Below are 18,279 nucleotides of genomic sequence, written 5' to 3' on the forward strand. Positions count from 1 at the left end.
GATGAAAGCAACCAGGCCCACTGTCCAGAAATGAAACCAGGTCTGGCTGTCACGAGAGACCAGAATAGAGTGTAAAGATGGAGACCCGGGAACCGTGGCAGAGCTGGGGCGCCCGCCTCAGGGGTCTCTGTCCTGGTTGGGCCGCTCCTGGCCGCATGGTGAAGTTAGACGGGGACGGGTGGGTCACATTTCTGACTCCTGTCTCTTTGGAGCTGTGAATTAGACAGATTATATCTTGCTTGTTTTGACCTTTCATGAAGCAACAGCTAGAGGTGGGGCATCGAGTGTGCAGGTTCTTCTTTTGGCCCATTTAGCAACTTCCTGTAATTTTTGAGCAAGGACAGGTATAACCCCCTGTGTCCTGAGGCACACAGGCTCCAACATATGCTCTGGCCTCAGGGCGTCTACTGACCCTGGCTCAGTCCAGTCAAAGGGGAAAACTCATTGTTCGTGGGGAAGCATGGACATTAAATACGCCACTGAGGCCGGGCCCTGCCATCTCCTGTTTGACCACTTCCAATTTACTTTGATTCATGGACCTAACATTCCAGGTTCCTATGCAATATTGTTCTTTACAGCATTGGACTTTACTTCCATCACCAGTCACATCCACAACTGGGTGTTGTTTTTGCTTTGGCTCTATCTCTTCATTCTTTCTGGAGTTATTTCTCCACTGATCTCCAGTATCATAGTGGGCACCTCCCAACCTAGGGAGTTCATCTTCCAGTGTCCTATCTTTTTGCCTTTCATATGGTTCATGGGGTTCTCAAGGCAAGAATATTGAAGTGCTTTGCCATTCCCTTCTCCAGTGGACCACGTTTTGTCAGAACTCTCCAGCATGACCCATCCGTCTTGGGTGGCCCTACACAGCATGGCTCATCGTTTCATTGAGTTAGGCAAGACTGTGGTCCATGTGATAAGATTGGTTAGCTTTCTTTGATTGTGGTTTTCATTCTGTCTGCTCTCTGATGGATAAGGATAAGAGGCTTATGGAAGCTTCCTGATGGGAGAGACTGACTGAGGGGGAAACTGGATCTTGTTCTGATGGGGCATGTTCAGTAAATCTTTAATCCAATTTTCTGTTGATGGGCGGGGCTGTGTTCCCTCCCTGTTGTTTGACCTGAGGCCAAACTATGGGGGAGGTAATGGAGATAATGGCGACCTCCTTCAGAAGGTCCCATGCACGCACTGCTGCGCTCAGTGCCCCCAGCCCTGCAGCAGGCCACCATCAACCCACGCCTCCACCGGAGACTCCTGGACACTCACAGGCATGTCTGGGTCAGTCTCTTGTGGGGTCACTGCTCCTTTCTCCTGGGTCCTGGTGCACACAAGGTTTTGTTTGTGCCATCGAAGAGTCTGTTTCCCCAGTCCTGTGTAAGTTCTGGCAGCTCTATGGTGGGGTTGATGGCGACCTCCTCCAAGAGGGCTTATGCCATACCCACGTCTGCTGCACCCAGAGCCCCTGCCCCAGAGGCAGGCCACTGCTGACCCGTACCTCCACAGGAGACACTCAAACACTCAAACGCAGGTCTGGCTCACTCTCTGTGGTGTCTCCTGCTGTGCATAAGGTTTTGTTTGAGCCCTCTGAGTGTCTCTGGAAGGTATGGGGTTTGATTCTAAATGTGATTTCGCCCCTCCTAGCATCTTGCTGGGACTTCTCCTTTGCCCTTGGATGTGGGGTATATTTTTTTGGTGGAATGCAGCACTCTCCTGTTGATGGTTGTTCAGCAGTGAGCTGTAATTTTGGGGTTCTCACAGGAGAAGATGAGCACATGTCCTGCTAGTCTGCCATCTCAAAAATAAATGTTAGGTCTGAACTGAACTGAGGCCGGGCCCAACTGATCAGTTATTCAGCAAATAATTTGGGGGATCTACTTTGTGCTTGTCACAGTGATGGGCCTCCAGGCTCACGTCTCCTTCAAGCTTCACTCTTTTCCCCTTTATCACTCAGCAAGGCCCACACTTTCCCAATGATGACATGGCACCTTGGGGAGAAAAACCACAGACTTGGCCTGTGCCTCTGAGTGAGGTGTGCGGCAAATTCAAGGGTATCTGCTATAGAGCCTTCCTCAAGTAATTCTGGGTGCTTTCCAAACTCAGCAATTCCCTAAAGGAGGGGGAGGGGCAGGGGAACTTTCCGGGGTGAGGAACAGCACGTGCAAGGGGCCTGTGGTGGAAGGTAACAAGGGCCCTTCAAAACCCTGAGGGAAGGCAGTGTGACGGGAAGAAAAGGGGACTTTTGCAGATTGGGCTCCTGCTGGGCAAGTGGGGCCTCTCTGTGAGCCTCCTCTTGATCCCCCACTTCACCTAGGGCACCCCTTTTTTTCCCTCAGATCTCAAATGTGGAAAGCTTTCCCTGAGTGCCTGGAGACAGTCAGGTCCTCTGTTAACGCCCACCTATACTTCCTCTCAGCACCCTAGTGTCTCGTCTGAGGGAGCTCTGCCCTTCAGGGATGGGGGTCTTCAACCTTCCGTGGCCTCTGGCTGGGGTGGACCCTGCCTGAGGGTCAAGCCTTAGCCTGGAATCGCCCTGAGGGGAGCACTGGCAGGAGACTGAGCCCTGCTCTGTGCCTCGGGTTAGCCCTGCTCCGGGCTCAGGGGGTCACCAGGCACAGGGCCACAGGGCCGCCAGCTGACGGGGGATGTGACAGGACTGCAAACGTGCCGTCAGTCCACGACCCCACACCCTGGGAGCAGCCTGGCCTCGTGTCCCTGTGCCCTCCTCAGCCACCCAGCATCGTCATGGCTGAGAAGTGTTCCACCTCTGCTCTGAAACAGTCCCCACGCTCTGATCCCAGCCTTCTCCCTCACAGACTTTTCATCCACGACTCAATCACCCCGTCCTCAGCCTCACAGAGTTCCCCAGCACCCGCCCTAACCCATCCTCCCCTCCCGTTCCCAGAGGCCCAGACCCTTTCATTACGTCAGGCACCCTCTTCCCCCAGCCTGCTGCCCCCTGGTCCTCTGTCCTTCCACTGCCCCTGACTGACTGGGCTAGACATCTGGCCCAGGACAGACCAGCCTCCTGCTATCCTCGTTCCCCCGTGGGGGTACTGAAGTGACTACAGACTCCAGGCCTCCACACGCAGCCACCTCAGGCCTCCAGCATTAGTCTCCTTCTCCCCTGGAACTGTCCCAAGCCCTCCCCGCCATCCTCCACCCATGAGCTCTCCACCACACGCCTGCCAAACAACCCCAACCCCACGTCTCTGAGAGATGGGGTGCCCCTGCTGTGGCCGTCACGGAGGCACACTGCTCAGCCCTGGGAGGGGGCCGAGGGGTGTGGGGGCAGCTGCGCCCAAGCTCCCCCAGTGCTGAAGCCGTAGGGCAGGGAGGGGCCCCCTTCTTCTTGCCCCAGTGTGAGGTGTCTCCTGCCTGCTCTGAGCCCTCTCTGCCTGCTCCTGCTCCCCTTCCCTCTCTCTTACAGGTGTCTCCCCACTGAATCTCGTCACTCCTAACTCCATTCCGCATCTGCTTCCCAGGGAATCCAGACGGAACCCCCGCCTTCCTGGCTCGCCTTGGTGTCCACCTGCACACCTCCTGAGACACAGCTCCTTGCCCGCCCAAGGCTAACCCTTCCAGCGGGGCTGTGGACGCCTCCCTCGTTTGTCCCCCTCAGGCCCCACGCTCCTGGGAGCCAGCATCCCCTCTTTCCAACCTTCTCCTTCCTCCGCTGCCCTGCCCTTGTCCTCACCAGCTGGCCTTCCTTCGACCCCTGTCTCTGGGCCACCAAGTTGCTAAAATGCTCTGCAATAACTTCCATCCTTCCCACCCTTGGCCAGTGCTAAGCGCGCCCTCCTCCCAGAATTGTCACCCCTTCTGTCTCTCTGGCCCCCACTCTGCTTTCAGCCTCCTGCCTGTCTCACTGCTTCTCCATCTCTGGGCCCATGGCCAACCCTCTGACCCTGGTGTCCCCAGGCCTAAGGTGGGGTCCTCTGCCCAGACAATTCCCTCTCTCCAAGGGGAGATAGTTCCTAAATACTGATCTGTTGATGGCTCTCAAATTCCGTCTTTCGATCATGACTTTTTCCTGAAGTCCAGATTCCGATATCCAACTGACAAAGGGACTTTTCCATTTGGTTGAACATGGACCTCAAACCCAGAACACCCCAGGATAAGTTCATAGTCACCCCACAAAGCCATTCCTTCACAGTCTCCAGAGAGTTCTGCCACTGTCCTCCAAGACACCCAGGCCAGGAACCGGGCAGCCCCCTCAGTCATCCCTTCCAAGTTGTTACCAGGCACTCCTGCATTCCTTCCTAAGCTGTCCACTCCTCTCCCCAGAATCACCGTGCCTTAAGCATTTTTAAACTGTACTTCTGATTCCATCACTTAATCCTGTACTCTGTATCTCTCCATTATATTTCTCAAATTGATCCTTCAGAAAGGCCTGTAATTCTGGATAAGGAAGAATTTCATCGCTTCCCACTGCCTTCATCACCATTTATCAGCATCACCATTTATCAGATTTTCTCTATGTGCTGATTAAAATCCCTCTGGATCATGCCTTTCTCTGTGGGCTTCTCTTGACCCTTGAGGGCTAACCAGACTGAATCACACAGTGGTTTCTGGCCTGGGTTCCTCAGTAGATGGAGAAGCCCTTCACCAAGATGGTAGCCCTGGAGTGGAGCAAGTTTGAGAGCAAGAAAATTAGTTCAGTTTTGCTTACAAGATAGGACCTGAAATGTATACATTGGAAGGGGCTGCCACCAGGCTGGGAGAACTTTCTGGAGATCCCATTCAAGGCAGAGCTGGGAGGAGAGGTCAGATCCACGTGTGTTCAGATCAGATCATCTCCTGAGGGCTGAATTCCTAAGTTTTTAGGAACTTTGTGAGGCAGTTGCTAAACCTAGCTATTATTAAAAAGTTAAGCTAAATAAAATTACAATGAAATAAGTTCTGTTAAAAACAAAGATAAATACTCAAAACTCATCATCTCTGAAGAATTTTACTAGGTTTTACTGTTTATGCTTTTTTTTTTTTTTTTTACCCCTTATGCCTGTGGAAATACTATATAATGTTGCGTTACTGTGCTTTTCTTCCCAGCTCTGCACTCAGTGGCATCCTGTTGGTAGCTTGAAACTGGCCATGGTGGGAATACCATTGAAATTCAGAAATACCACAAATCAGAGCTTGATTTATTGTATTGTTGACTATCTAGACATAAGAAATTTATAAAGGAAATGTTAACAAGGCAGATTAAATTAAATTTAAATGTATGGTTTGCCAGTAGCCCCTACATTATGAATGGCACAAAAAAATTTGAACACATGTTCTTCCAGTATTCAAAAACTATTATCTGATTCAGCAGGGAAGTTGGTCCCACCATAGACAAATGAGTGAAATTCCAACATATATTCTTATTGTTTCACTTTTTTCTTACTAGATAGCACAAACAAAAATATCAACCACCATTCATGATGGAACTACACTCACTCTTCAATTATAATTTTAGGTTGGTTATGGAGTCAGGGGGTTGGTAAAAATCAATGAAAGCATTCTATAAGACTCCATTTGCTACATTCAGTTGACAATAAAGAATACAGTATTTTTATTATTATTTATAAATTGCTAAACATCTTTTATGTCAGTAAAATTTATAATAAACTCATGTACGTGTATATATGCAAACATTATTTTCTCTAGCGGGTCTGTTGTTTAACGTTTATCAGCACACCACAGGGCAGATTTCCTTAGGCTGAGGAGTGATCAGAGACTTGACTCTTTGGAAGGATGCTCAGAAGAGGGAGGGAATAATCGGTGGAAAGAAGCTCCGTCAATGTAGAGAGGAGGGTGTGTGAATGAGGCCCAGGTGGAGGGATTAGTCTGATGGGTACAGAGTCCCTGAGAAAGGAGTGGGAGTGGACAGAACCTGGGGTTTACTATTCTCTCTGCCTTGTAGGATGCAAGCCATCTTCTGAGAGTATGAGGCAGAGAGGAAGCAAGGAGCTGAGGTGGTTTGGCTGCAGTGGTCGGTGAGGGGCAGAGAAGGGACCTGCAAGGATGAGGCTGACTCAGACAGGGGACCAGGACAGTAGAATCCTAACCGTGAGGGTCAGAAGCAGGGGTGTCAACCAGGTTCCAGTTCTGGGCCTCTCCCTGCAGGACAGATTGTTTTATTAATCTCCCAGGATGATTCCAAGAGGAAACGGAGGCTGGGAGAGGCTAAGTCCTTTGTCCATGGCCGACAGCTGCTTAGTGGCTGAGTTGGGATTCGAATGTAAGCAAGGTGGATCCATAGACAAGGAGCCTGCATAGCTGTGCTTGTCGCCTTAGCAAAGCCCTTCAGACTGTGCAAATTGGAAGTGCCCTGGGAGAGAGGTTGGCAGTGCAGGTGTGGCACGTGTCAAGGGCTCAAATGCATTACCTGGCAAACAGGCCTGGCAAAGTCACCTCACATCTCTGGTCCCAGCCTAGCATCTGCCTCTCAGCATGCTTCTGACATCACTCCGAAGTGTCTACAAAGGATATTTTTTAATTACAGCAAATAGGGGCTTGTGTTATTTTTTATATTTTTGTTATTTTCTTTTCTAATAATTCACTTTTATTTTTTTTTAAGTAAAGTATAGGATGGATTGTAAATGCACAGGGCCTTCACTTTCATACATTTGAGAAGCACTGTCCTAACCCACCCTTCTAATCATGTTGCTCCCTTGCAGGAAACCCTTAGTGATCCCCACTGGCTACAGCAGACGTTTTAAATGGTGAGGGCAGGGGACCAGTTCATGGTTGGGAGCTTAATTTAGTGTGTCATTACCAGCATTTAAAAAAGAAAAAGTGGAGTAAAATAGAAAACACAAGTGTATCACATATGGTAAATGCATTTTGCTTATATATATCATAAGCCAGGGCCAGACCAGTTCCTGGTTGGGGCACCAGCACGATCTAAGCATGAAGGACGTGGTCTTTGAGGGTTTTTACTCCTATCATCCCCTCTCCTCCTCCATCCGCGAGACCCTGCACACCTTCACTCTTTTCCCCGGAAGCACTACCTGCTCTCCCCCAACAACTTCCTCCCCTCTGTGACTTTGCAAGTCAGGCTAGCAGTGCTGTCTTCACCAGGTAGACTGGTGTTATTCAAACTGTTATTGTTTTGTCTTCTGGGAAGACAATGTGTTTAGTGTTGAAAGTGGACTTGTGGGGTGTATGTGGCAGTGGAGCAGAGAGTTAGGTCAAGGGTACAGGCTGGGGAGCCTACCAGGCTCCTCTGTCCATGGGGGTTCTCCAAGCAAGAATACTAGAGTGGGTTGCCTTGCCCTCCTCCAGGGGATCATCCCAACCCAGGAATCGAACCCAGGTTTCCCACACTGCAGGCAGATTCTTTACCATCTGAGCCACCAGGGAAGCCGAAGTATACTGGAGTGGGTGGCCTATTCCTTCTCCAGGGGATCTTCCCAAGACAGGAATTGAGCTGGGTCTCCTGAACTGCAGTCAGATTCTTTACAAGCTGAGCTACCAGGGAAACCCACATATAGAGAGAGAGAGTTAGGTCAGGGGAAGGGCAGTAGAGGGAGCCTCGGGGAGAAAGGCACCATGAAATACTAGGGGAGTGCTCTTTGAGGCACAAGATAAAAAAAACCTGGGTCCCAGGAACCAGTGTGGCAGGAGAGACCTAGGAGGAAAAGCAGATTCCCTGAGGGGCTCCTGGGGTGCGGCCACGGATGTCCTTGGCAGGGGTGCAGCTCCGGGAGGAGGGGGCAGAAGCCAGGGGCTTGGGCAGCGAGTGGCGGACACAGTGAAACAGAGGGAAGCAAGGATGCTCTAGACTGTGGGGCGCCTTGTGCGAGGTGGACCAGCTCGCTGACAGAGGGACGCGGGCGGCCTTGAACCACAGCGGGGCACGTGCAGGCCTTGGTCCTGCGAGTGTGGACCAGCCCTTCTAGAAACTGACTGGGGAGGAAGGAGAGGAACGGTCATTAACCAAGGGGGATGCTGGGCCAGTGAGGGACTCATTTTTAGGATGTGAGAGCCTGGTGCCAGCTGACTCAGATGAGGGAGGAGAGTCCATAAGGAAAGAGTACAGGACAGGAGCCTGCAGCCTGCAGGAAGCTGGGTGGTGGCCCTGGCAGGACTGTCAAGGCTAATGTTGTTGCCATGAGTTTGGGGGGCTGGGTGCTGACGGGGAGCAGTGTTGAGCCTGGAGCCTAGGGCCCGTGTGTCAGTGGTGCTGCGGACAGGAGTTAGCTGAGAACCTCTGCTTTGGGGCTGGGGAGAGGATGCCCAGAAGGGACACTGACCCTGCCTGTCCTGGGTCACCAGTGGTTCCAGTGCCCAAGACTGGGTGACACAGACTGCCAGGCAGTGGGTCTAGAACTGGGCAGGCCAGGCTGGAGACGGTCTTGGCACAGAGCTTTGGTTTACTTTTTTTTTTTTTTTTAATTTGGTTGTGCAAGGAAGGTCTTAGTTGCAGCATGCGGGATCTAATTTCCTGACTAGGGATCGAACTCCGGCTCCCTGCATTGGGAGCATGGAGTCTTAGCCCCTGATCACCAGGGAAGTCCCTTGTTTACTTACAATTTTACTTTTTATTATGGAATATTTTTGAATACACCCCAAAGTTGTGGGAAACTCAAACTCTCATACCTATCATTTAGTTTCAACAGTTATTACTATTGGCAACGTTATTATCCCTTCTTTAAGTACCTTTTAAAAATTAAAAAAAAATAGATGATTTTTTAGAGCAGTTTTAGATTCATAGCAAAACTGAGTGGAAGGAACAGATTTCTCATATACTCCCTGTTAAAAACTTTTTTACTTGAAAATAATTTTAAACTTATAGAACTTGCAAGAACAAGTTTGCTTATTTTTAAATAACCTTTTTATTAGAGAATATATTCTCAGAATGAATACAGAAGAAAATTAAGGTCCTCATGACCCCACCACCCAGACAGAGGCACTGTTCTAGTTTTGTTGTATTGGGCTGGCCAAGAAGGTTGCTTGGATTTTCTCATAAGATGTTAAAAATCCTGAACCAACTTTTTGGCCGAACTAGTATTTTCTTCCAGTCTTTTTTCCATGTTCATACACATATTTTCAGTTGGACTGCTGAATCTAGAGACTAACTGCCTTCCTGTCTTGTGTGTTAGCCCGAGGGCCTTCGCCCCCAAACCCCTGCACAGAGTGAGCTGACAGCAACAGCAGTCCATCTGAATCTGCGATGTGTGATTGCCCTCATTCCCTGGTTTCAGCTCATTCCCTCCTCTCTAGCATCCCTTTACTCTTTGTTCTTCTTGGGTAACACTAGTAGATTTCTGGTGGGATGAGGTGCCCAGTGCTCCTTGGACCACCATCTCGCCTGCCTCCCATTCTCATCTCTGTGGAATTAGGGCACCCGTGTCTGAGTCTTTCTTCCCCACTTACCTGAGAACTCTGTGAGGGCAGGGCTCAGATCTGATTCATCACCCAACGTGAAGCAGAGTTAGCCTCAAGAAATAGGTCTGGAATGGGATCAACCCTCTTCTTCAGCACTGCCCATCCCCATCTAGCTTCAGACTAGACTCAGAGCCTTACACACACTTGCAGCCACCAGCATGGTGTGTGGCCCAGGGTAGGTGCTCGGTAAATGGCTGTTACTGCTGCTACTAATAACCTGGAGACTTCCCTCCGTGTCAGAGCTCCCCTGGCGTTTCCATCTTCCCTTTCCTGCCTTCCCCTCCTTCTTCTGGATGGTAAGGCAGAGACCACTTTGACATGCCAGACGGAAGGGGCCACCCTTTGTCCCCCGTCTTCTATAAGTCAGGAGCAAAGCTGAGCTGGCAGTGGATTCCAAAGCAGCAGCTCCTGTGCTGAGGCTGTTTTATATGTTTGCATTCTTCAAGATACCAGTTATCATTAGCAGCAATTAAAGCTATTTTGGGATCAGTTCAAAGCTGCCTTTGAGGTATTTTAAGTTGGACTAAAGTCCTCCACGTGTCTAGCTTTAAGCTGAGTGTCCTGATGTCATTAGAAGCCCACTTGTACTTGGAGACTACAATCTGTATACTTTGATTTTTGTGAATGTTTCATAAATTTCAGGACTGTTTGTTAAAAGTGAGTTCATGTCTCCAGAGCTGTTTGGATTACCTGATGAGTCCTGCTGCCAACCTCAGTTAAATGGAGGGGACCATGGGGATGGGAAAGAGGGGGATCTTCTGGGGTCTTCCCTTGGAGCCAGTCCCTGTCACCAGGTAGAACCCCTGCCCCTAGGGAGGGTGGAAGAAATAAGAGAAGGAAGGGGTGAGGGCTTGGTCCACGGCGGGGGCACCAGGAATTGGGAAGAAGGCGGGAGCGTAATTTGGAGTGTCTGGGTTGGGAGGAGGGGAGTGGGGAGGTCTTCCGAACACCTTAAGTAATCTTCATAGTTGACTGAGAGATAAAAACAGGGGAAGAACTGGTTTTGGCATATTGAACTTCTAGGGAGTCAGCCAGAAACTTGTTCTGACCAACTGTTGGTTGGCCCTGGCCTTGACCCTGGGTCTGGAGGGCTGGCAGTGGCTTTAGGCCTGGGACCACTGTTCCCTAAACTTCTCTGGGACCCTCCAGTGTGACGGTCTTGCAGGCTGCTGATAAGGGGAGTTCAGCTGGTGGGTTGAACGGGGTGGCATCCAGGTGGAAGGCTTTTAAACCAGGTGGTAGATGAGTGTCGAGAGGGTCGCAAATGGGAGAAGGTGGTTCTGGAACAGTGACGAACAGGGGCAGGGACCCGGGGCAGGAATACTCTGTCCCCGAGCTGTGCCCAGGACCCAGGGTGGGAAACACACAAGGAAAAGCTAGCCTGCCCTAGCGCTTTTGGCCACAGGTGATGTGAATGCCAGGTGTGGCATTCCCACTCAGAACAGCAGGACTGGCAGTCCAGGGGCTGTGGATTGGGGTTCAGGCACCTGCCAGTGCCGTGGATTTCCCCACATGCCTGGCTTTGGTCAGAGCCCACCCAGATGCCCTTGGATTCTGATCTGAATCCCTAACTGGATTTTCTAGCACAATTCACCACTCTGCCCCTCCTTTCAGCTTGAGGACCTGATGCCGCCACACACTGAAACAGGATACTGGAAGCTGCTGGGTCCCCACCTCCCAGGAGCTGTGCCATCAACCCTAGGATAGGGTCTTGGAAGGAACAGGCCAGCTGGGAGCTGCAAGGAGCGAGCCAGGCTTGGGGGAGTTTGCTTGTGGTGGGAGAGCCTGGAGGCAGGAGAAACAGAGGGAATCGTGTCTTTGGCCCCACACAGTGAGGGCAGTGGGTGGGGGCAGAAGGCGGTGTGACCTACTTTCGAAGCAGTGTGGCTGTGACTGGGGCTGCTTCAAGTGGTCAGCCTGCACACACACGTTGGTCTTAAACTCTTCAAAATCAGGCTGTTAACCAGCTGTATCCTCTTTTCATTAGCGTGTAAGCCACAGTGATGGGACCTGCCTAGTTTTCTGGGCCAGTAAGTATGCCCAGGGGCTAATAAACTGCAGGTGCCTCCAATAAATTTGGTTTTAATACTTAGTGTAAATGTGTGTGCAAAAAAATCTGTGAAATGAAAGGTGGGGGCTGAGTTCTATATGCATGTTACACAATTGCTTAGTCGTTTTGAGCTGAGAACTGTAGTGTGACTGTGTGTTTGGTGTGGGTTTTGCATGCGCAGGATGTGAGCACAGTGTGTGGGGAGGTGCGTTTTTGTGGACACATGAATATGTGTGAGGGCTTCCCAGGTGGTGCTAGTGGTAAAGCAGGAGAGGCAAGAGACGTGGGTTCCATCCCTGGGTCTGGAAGATCCCCTGGAGTAGGAAATAGCAACCCACTCCAGTATTCTGGCCTGGAAAATTCTCCTTGGACAGAGGAGCCTGGCAGGCTTCAGTCCACGGGGTCACAAAGAGTCAGAAACAACTGAGTGACTGAGCATATATGTGTGATGCGTGGTAGGGAGGGTGTGCAGTGTGTGTGGGGGTATGTTTGTGCGTGTTTGTGTGTGTATGTGTGTGCTAAATCGTTTCAGTCATGTCTGACTTTGCACTCCAACCCATACTGGAGTGGGTTGCTGTGCCCTCCTCCACGCGATCTACCCAACCCAGGGCACAAACCTGTGTCTCTTACGTCTCCTGCCTTGGCAGGAGGGTTCTTTACCACCATTGCCACCTGGGAAGCAGGTTCGATCCCTGGATCAGGAAGATCCCCGAGAATAGGAAATGGAAACACACTTCAGTATTCTTGCCTGCAGAATCCCATGGACAGAGGAGCCTGGCAGGCTTCAGTCCTTGGGGTCACAAAGAGTCGGATACAACTGAGTGACAGCATATATGTGTGATGCGTGGTGAGGAGGGTGTGCATGTGTGTATATGTCCATGTGTGTGAAGTCCCATCAGATGGGTTCGAGACACAACCAGCTACCTAATTTACAGGGCCTGGAAAAAATGAGCATGGGGCTCTTTGTTCCAAACTACTGGGAATTTAAAGTCAGCAGCACAGCAGACCAACCCTGGCCTTTCTGAGAGCAGAGTCCCTGGGACTTCACAGGTTGGATGCTCATCAAGCCGTCCCCGCTTAGAAAAAGTGCACCTTCTGTCTCCCCTCAACCTTCTTTGTTGCCTTGAAAACTCCTTAAATTCGTGTCTGCTCTCACCCCATCCAGTTTCCAGGGTGACCTTGATCTTGGGAGTGCGGGACGCCGGCCAGAGGCAGCTGGAAAGGAGCTGCAGAGCCCCTTATCTGGGCACAGCAAGGGCGGGTGGTGCCTTTTCTGCCCCTCCTGGTGTTACATCTGGGCCTCACCCTGGAATCTGTAGGGTATCTCCAGGCTCTTTGCTCAACATGACCTCCTGAGAATGCCCAGGTCCCCTCCCAGGCCCCCCCACTGCCCACCCTGCACCCCAGGACCCCCTAATCTCAGAACTTGAGAGGTTGGGCTCCTCTCTGGGTTCCACTGTGCCCCAGCAGTGGTCAGGCAGAAGAAACAGTAAAGAGAAGGGGAATGAGGCTTCTGGGGTGTTCCCACTGCTCATCAAGGGCTTCAGTTCTCAGGGCCCCCCGATGGGCCCTTTCATGGGCTTATAATGCGTCACACGCCACCACCCCCTCCACCCCTAGGGCTGGGGAGGGATGAGATGGCAAAGGGGAGGCAGGCAGTGGGGCCAGCAGAGCTCAGAGCCCCAAAATCTCAATGAGGGGTGTGGAGGGTGGGGACCCCGTAAATCCTTCCTGTTTATTGTCCTGATTTACCTCCTCTTGGGATAAGCGCCTGCCTCCAAGCACACTTTGGAGATGCCAATGGGTAATAATGAGGGTGTTCCCGCCCCAATACCTATATTTGTCAATAATTAACCACGATTTCCTAGGTCCTGGGAGGAGGCAGTGGCGCCTGTCCTGCCCCGGCTGGGTTGCGCATCAGTTCAACACTGACACAGCAGTCCCAAGGTTCCTGAGTGGTTCTGAGGTCTTCCAGGGATGGGCCTCTCCCAAGGCTGAAGGGAGCTGGAGAACTGAGGTCACCATTTTCCTGATCTTCAAGAGAGAACCTCCCTAATCTCAACCCTTGCCAGCTCGCCTAGTAGCCATGAGATCCCCTGTGTGCTTGTCTTGGGGACCCCAGGTGGGACTGTGTGGAGAGCTAACTTAGAGGGGTTCGCTGAGGAGGGCCTCAGGTCCAAGGACCCAGAAGAATAAGGGCTGTGGGGGAGCATGAGGCAAGGGGGGCTAGAGAAGGGACTTGGGCACAGCGGTTGGGCAGGAGTGGAGATGCTAGAAGCTTGTTAATCACTGGCTGTGGTGCTTTGCCTGCCCCAGAGAGAGTGACCAAGGTCTGCAGGCAAGAATGTGATGACAAGCTGGCTTTCCAGAAAAAGGGGGGCTTGATTTAGAATTTGCCAATTTTTGTGGTATAAATGCTCCCACCAAGTCTGGTTTCAAGCTACCAGTTGGTTTAAGACTGAGAAAATTCTCAGATATTTAGCCATCAGCTCTCATTGCCCACTAGATCACTGCCCCCTTCAGAGGCCATCAACAGTAAAGCCCCAGGACCTAGCCGGATGCCTCTCTGAGCCCAACACATCTGCTCCCCTGCCTTTATTTGCAAAATGCCCTTACATGCACCGGGCAGCTTGGGCCTGAGACAAGCCATTTAGCCATTCAGCCATTCAAGCTCCTTGTTTTTCAGAATGGTGGAGCACGCCAGCTGGTCTGTCCTACAGGTTGTCCTGACGCTCACTGGGGGGATAGACATTGAATGACTTGGCCAAAGTGAACACCAAACCCAATTAAGTGAGGACCATGACCCAGGTCCCAGGGACCTCCTATTTCCAGACAATGGCAACAGGGAGACCTAACCTCACTGTCCACCATGATGGTCTGAAAGGCCACAGTGGGGGCATCCAGCAGTCCTAGTTGCCAGTTGAGAAGCCACCTTACTTCTTACTTCCCTCAGTCACATGCCAGCCTCCTAACTCATTCCCACTTCCAGGGGACCAAGGGTTCAAGGTGATGAATACCAGGGAGCCACAAAGCCACTAAGGTCAGTACCTGGGCCACAGAACAATGCCCATTCCAGGGACCAGGAGTCTATCCACAAACATCCACTGGCCGAAGGGGCTTCCTGGTCTTGTGGGTGCAGGGCCGTTTCTCTGGGTGCAGGTTCTGCATTGTGCAATCCTCTAGGAGACCCACCTGCCCAGTGACTCCACTTCCCCCTCCTCTGGGTTTTTGGAATGGCATGATGGCCCCACCTCAGCCAGGCAGCTGTGATGAGAGGTGTTGACCCAGCTGCCTCTGTGCTGGCTCACTGTGTCAGGTGCTAGGGGCTGACACAGCCACAGGGGCTAAGGGTCTTCTGGCATAGTCAGAGGCTCTGGGACCAACCAGGGGCAGGACTAGAGCCAGGGTCCTCTGGAATTCAACCAGGCACCGGGTGATCAGTGGGACAGGGAGTTGGTGAGAGACAGGCTCTGGGCCAGGAGAAACAGCCCAGAGCCACAGGTGTGCTGCTGGTTCTTGCTCCTCTCCTGTCTTCATCTCTCCTGTTTGGTGACAGCACTCAGCAGGCTTGGAGCCCAGTAAAGAGCGCCTACTTGCCCCAGAGTCAGTTTCTGCCAGGCCTGGAGGCAGTCGTACATGGGCAGGACACAGACTTATGAATGAACCACCCAGCACACTGCCATGGTTGTCACCTGGGAGTGGGCACACTGGTGAGGCCAGAGTAGAGGGCTCTGTGGAGGGGTGACATTTAAACAGGGTCATCAGTGTGGGCCCCCCCAATAGCCCCAGTCACCCTGCACAAGCCCAAGTCAGACTCCAGCCATGAACTCCCAGATCTGTCTTCTGGGTATCCATGGGGTGCCCTGGGACGGCTCTCCACCCTCCCACCCCCAAACCCCACAGGAGGTCCCACAGGAGGTCCCACAGCCAGCCTCCTCCATCTAAAGCCATCCAGACTCTCACTGCTGGCTTTGCCAACACAGTGGGTGCTTCCCCCTCTTGGAGTAAAAAGGAGTGGAATTCTCTTGCTGCTCTTTCCACAAATGCCCAGATGAAGCGGTGGTCTGAAGAACCTGGGGAACAGACTCTTATAAAGATTTCTGGAAGGTGAGACAGGAGAAGCCGAGGAGGAGGCCTGCCCAGAGGTAGAGTCGGAGCCTGACTCCAGATTCTGGCACTCACTCCCAGAAGGCAGAATGACTCTGAATTAGGTGTGATCAACCAGGGAAAACTACTGTAGCAATTGCATTCATGGAAAATGTGTCCATGTGTTCCCTCATTTAAAGAAACTATTTATGGGCATTCTTGATTCTGAGGACTCTCCTCCATCTTGCCAGAGAATCTTATGGGATTCTGTGCTTGGTTCAGAGCTCATGAGAAACACCCAGCCCCTCACTTCAATCAGAGCAGAAACACAGTAAATGTAAGCTCCTTCCCCTTAACCACTCAAAGGGGGTCACTCGAGGCTGAGGGCAAAGGGGCCTCCCCAGTTGAGAAGCTGATGGTCCCAGGTCCTGCCTCTGGTCCCTGACTCCACCTTCCTTTAGCTGATGACAAACACCTGGATGTCGTAACGTCGTCCTGTCCTCATCTGTTATTCTGGGACACAGGCTGGGGAGGGTACCTGAGGAGGCCCCCTCTGACCCAGGCTGGCCTTCCTTGCAACGTGGGCTCCCCGCGGCCTGTCGTGTTGATGGATGCAGGAGGGCGGGGCACTGATCCTGCCCGTCGAGCAGGATGCTGGAGGGAGGGGGAGTGGGAGGAGCAGGGGCGGAGCTCCCAGAACAAAGGCGAATGGGGAGCCCTGGGGGCCCAGGCTGGGTATCAAAAAGGCTCTGCAGAGTGAGCAGGCCACAGCTCTGCACCCAGCAGTCAGACAGCCTTCGCCTGGTCCCTCCAGCTTGCCAACAGCGGGCACCCAGCAACAGTCTGCTTAGAGAAGCCTTGCTCTCCAGCGTGATTGCGCTGACACTGATCTGTGGCTTTCTCTACCTGCTGTGGGTTGTTGCTGCCGTTCCAGAAGGGAGCAGAGGGATGGCCGGGAGCGGAGTCAGGAGCCGGGAGCGTGCCTTCGTCCCAGAGCCTTTCGATGGAGCCAGTGTGGCCCCACACCTCTGGCTGCATCGCTTTGAGGTCATCAACCACCTCAACCGCTGGGACCACATCACCAAGCTGAGGTTCCTGAAAGAGTCCCTCAGGGGAGACGCCCTGGGGGCCTTCAATGGTCTCAGTCCCGAGGACCAGGGAAACTACGGGGCTGTGAAAGAGACCCTCCTGAAGACCTTCGGGGGGCCTGAGGCTGCCCACAGCCACCTGCCCAAGGAGATCGTCTTTGCCAACAGCATGGGTAAGGGCTACTACCTCAAAGGGAAAATTGGCAAAGTACCCGTGAGGTTCCTGGTGGACTCCGGGGCCCAGGTCTCCGTGGTCCACCCAAGCTTGTGGGAGGAGGTCACCGATGGCGACTTGGATACGCTGCGGCCCTTTGAAAATGTGGTGAAAGTGGCCAACGGGGCCGAAATGAAGATCTTGGGCGTCTGGGATACAGCGGTGTCCCTGGGCAAGCTGAAGCTGAAGGCAGCCTTCCTAGTGGCCAACGCGAGTGCAGAGGAAGCAATCATTGGCACCGACGTGCTCCAGGACCACAACGCCGTCCTGGACTTCGAGCACCGCACGTGCACACTTAAAGGGAAGAAGTTCCGCCTTCTGCCAGTGGGAGGGTCCCTGGAAGATGAGTTCGACCTGGAGCTCATAGAGGAGGAGCCCTCCTCAGAGGAGCGGGAGCAGCAGCTCTCTTGTTGAGAAGCTCCCTTTGCCTCATCCCTCAGGTATTTGTGGGAGGACCCACCGTGGTGGAGGAGACAGGCACGTCTCCTCAGCGGGTCACTGGACTTGGCCAGCTCTCTGAAATCAACTCCCCCGCTCCTGCTCCCCTCCCTTTCCCGCTCCCCTCCCTGCTCCTCCCTCTGCAGGGGCCTTTATCTGCCCTGCTCAGGGGAAGCTTCCACTGGAAAAGGAACAGGTGAGGAGAGTAGGTTGGCTGTCTCAGAGGGGAGAGGGTCCTTGTGGTTGTCACACTGCTGTTGGTGGCAAAGACTTGGAGGCCAGAAGAAAGTTCCAAGAAGGCTACAGTGATGGTCTTTGAGAGAGGACTGGGGGACCCCTTCAGCTCCCCGGAGATGTGGCTCGATCACCTGTGGGCCAGGTAGTCTGACTCGACTGGGCTAGGTCCTGGCTGCAGGGTCCTTACAAGTAAGACCCAACCCTCAAGGCCAGGGTGATACTGCTCTGGGATTCTTCACTGTTGGGTCTTCCCACCTGCAAACTGTGTTTCCTTCTGTCATTTGCTTTGAAACCCACTGCGTCTCGCGCCAATAATTTATGACTTCAAACAGCAATAAAGGATGACTCATGGAAAAATCATGTAATGTGTTGATTGGGGATGAATGCAATGGATGTGCGAGGCTGGGGAAAGCAAGGAGTGAGTGGTGAAGAGAAGGAAGGTTCAAGTATTTTCAGAGGGTCTCGCTAGAAAACAGAAGAGAATACATGTACAGAGATGATATAGCTTGGATTTTCCAAGACAACCTCGATTTCATATAGCTTGACTTATTTCCTCCATAGTTCTTGTCATGCCTAATCTAATCCTGATTCCTCTAATCATTACAAACTGCAGTATTTTCGTATCCGACTTGCCTCTTATACCCAAGAGTGACCCTCAAGTTGTGGGCTTGATTGGGGATTGGAAAATTATGGTTATTGTAAAGAACTGATAAAGTCTCTGTCTGGAAAATATGTTCTTACAGCCACCTGGGAGCCAGGACTTGGAGGCAGAAAGCGTGATTGGGGACCAAGTG

At 52.2% G+C, this 18,279-nt stretch overlaps 1 protein-coding gene across 1 annotated transcript; it reads left to right on the plus strand.

Moving 5' to 3' along the window:
* Window positions 1-9,355: 9,355 nt before the first annotated feature.
* Window positions 9,356-17,842, plus strand: ASPRV1 (aspartic peptidase retroviral like 1). The gene has a single exon (XM_004023496.6). It carries the CDS (start codon window positions 16,160-16,162, stop codon window positions 17,222-17,224), a length of 1,065 nt encoding a protein of 354 aa, XP_004023545.3. The 5' UTR covers window positions 9,356-16,159; the 3' UTR covers window positions 17,225-17,842.
* Window positions 17,843-18,279: the final 437 nt, after the last annotated feature.

Source organism: Ovis aries, chromosome 3, assembly GCF_016772045.2.
Source record: "Ovis aries strain OAR_USU_Benz2616 breed Rambouillet chromosome 3, ARS-UI_Ramb_v3.0, whole genome shotgun sequence".
In the NCBI taxonomy this organism is placed as follows: Eukaryota; Metazoa; Chordata; class Mammalia; order Artiodactyla; family Bovidae; genus Ovis; species Ovis aries.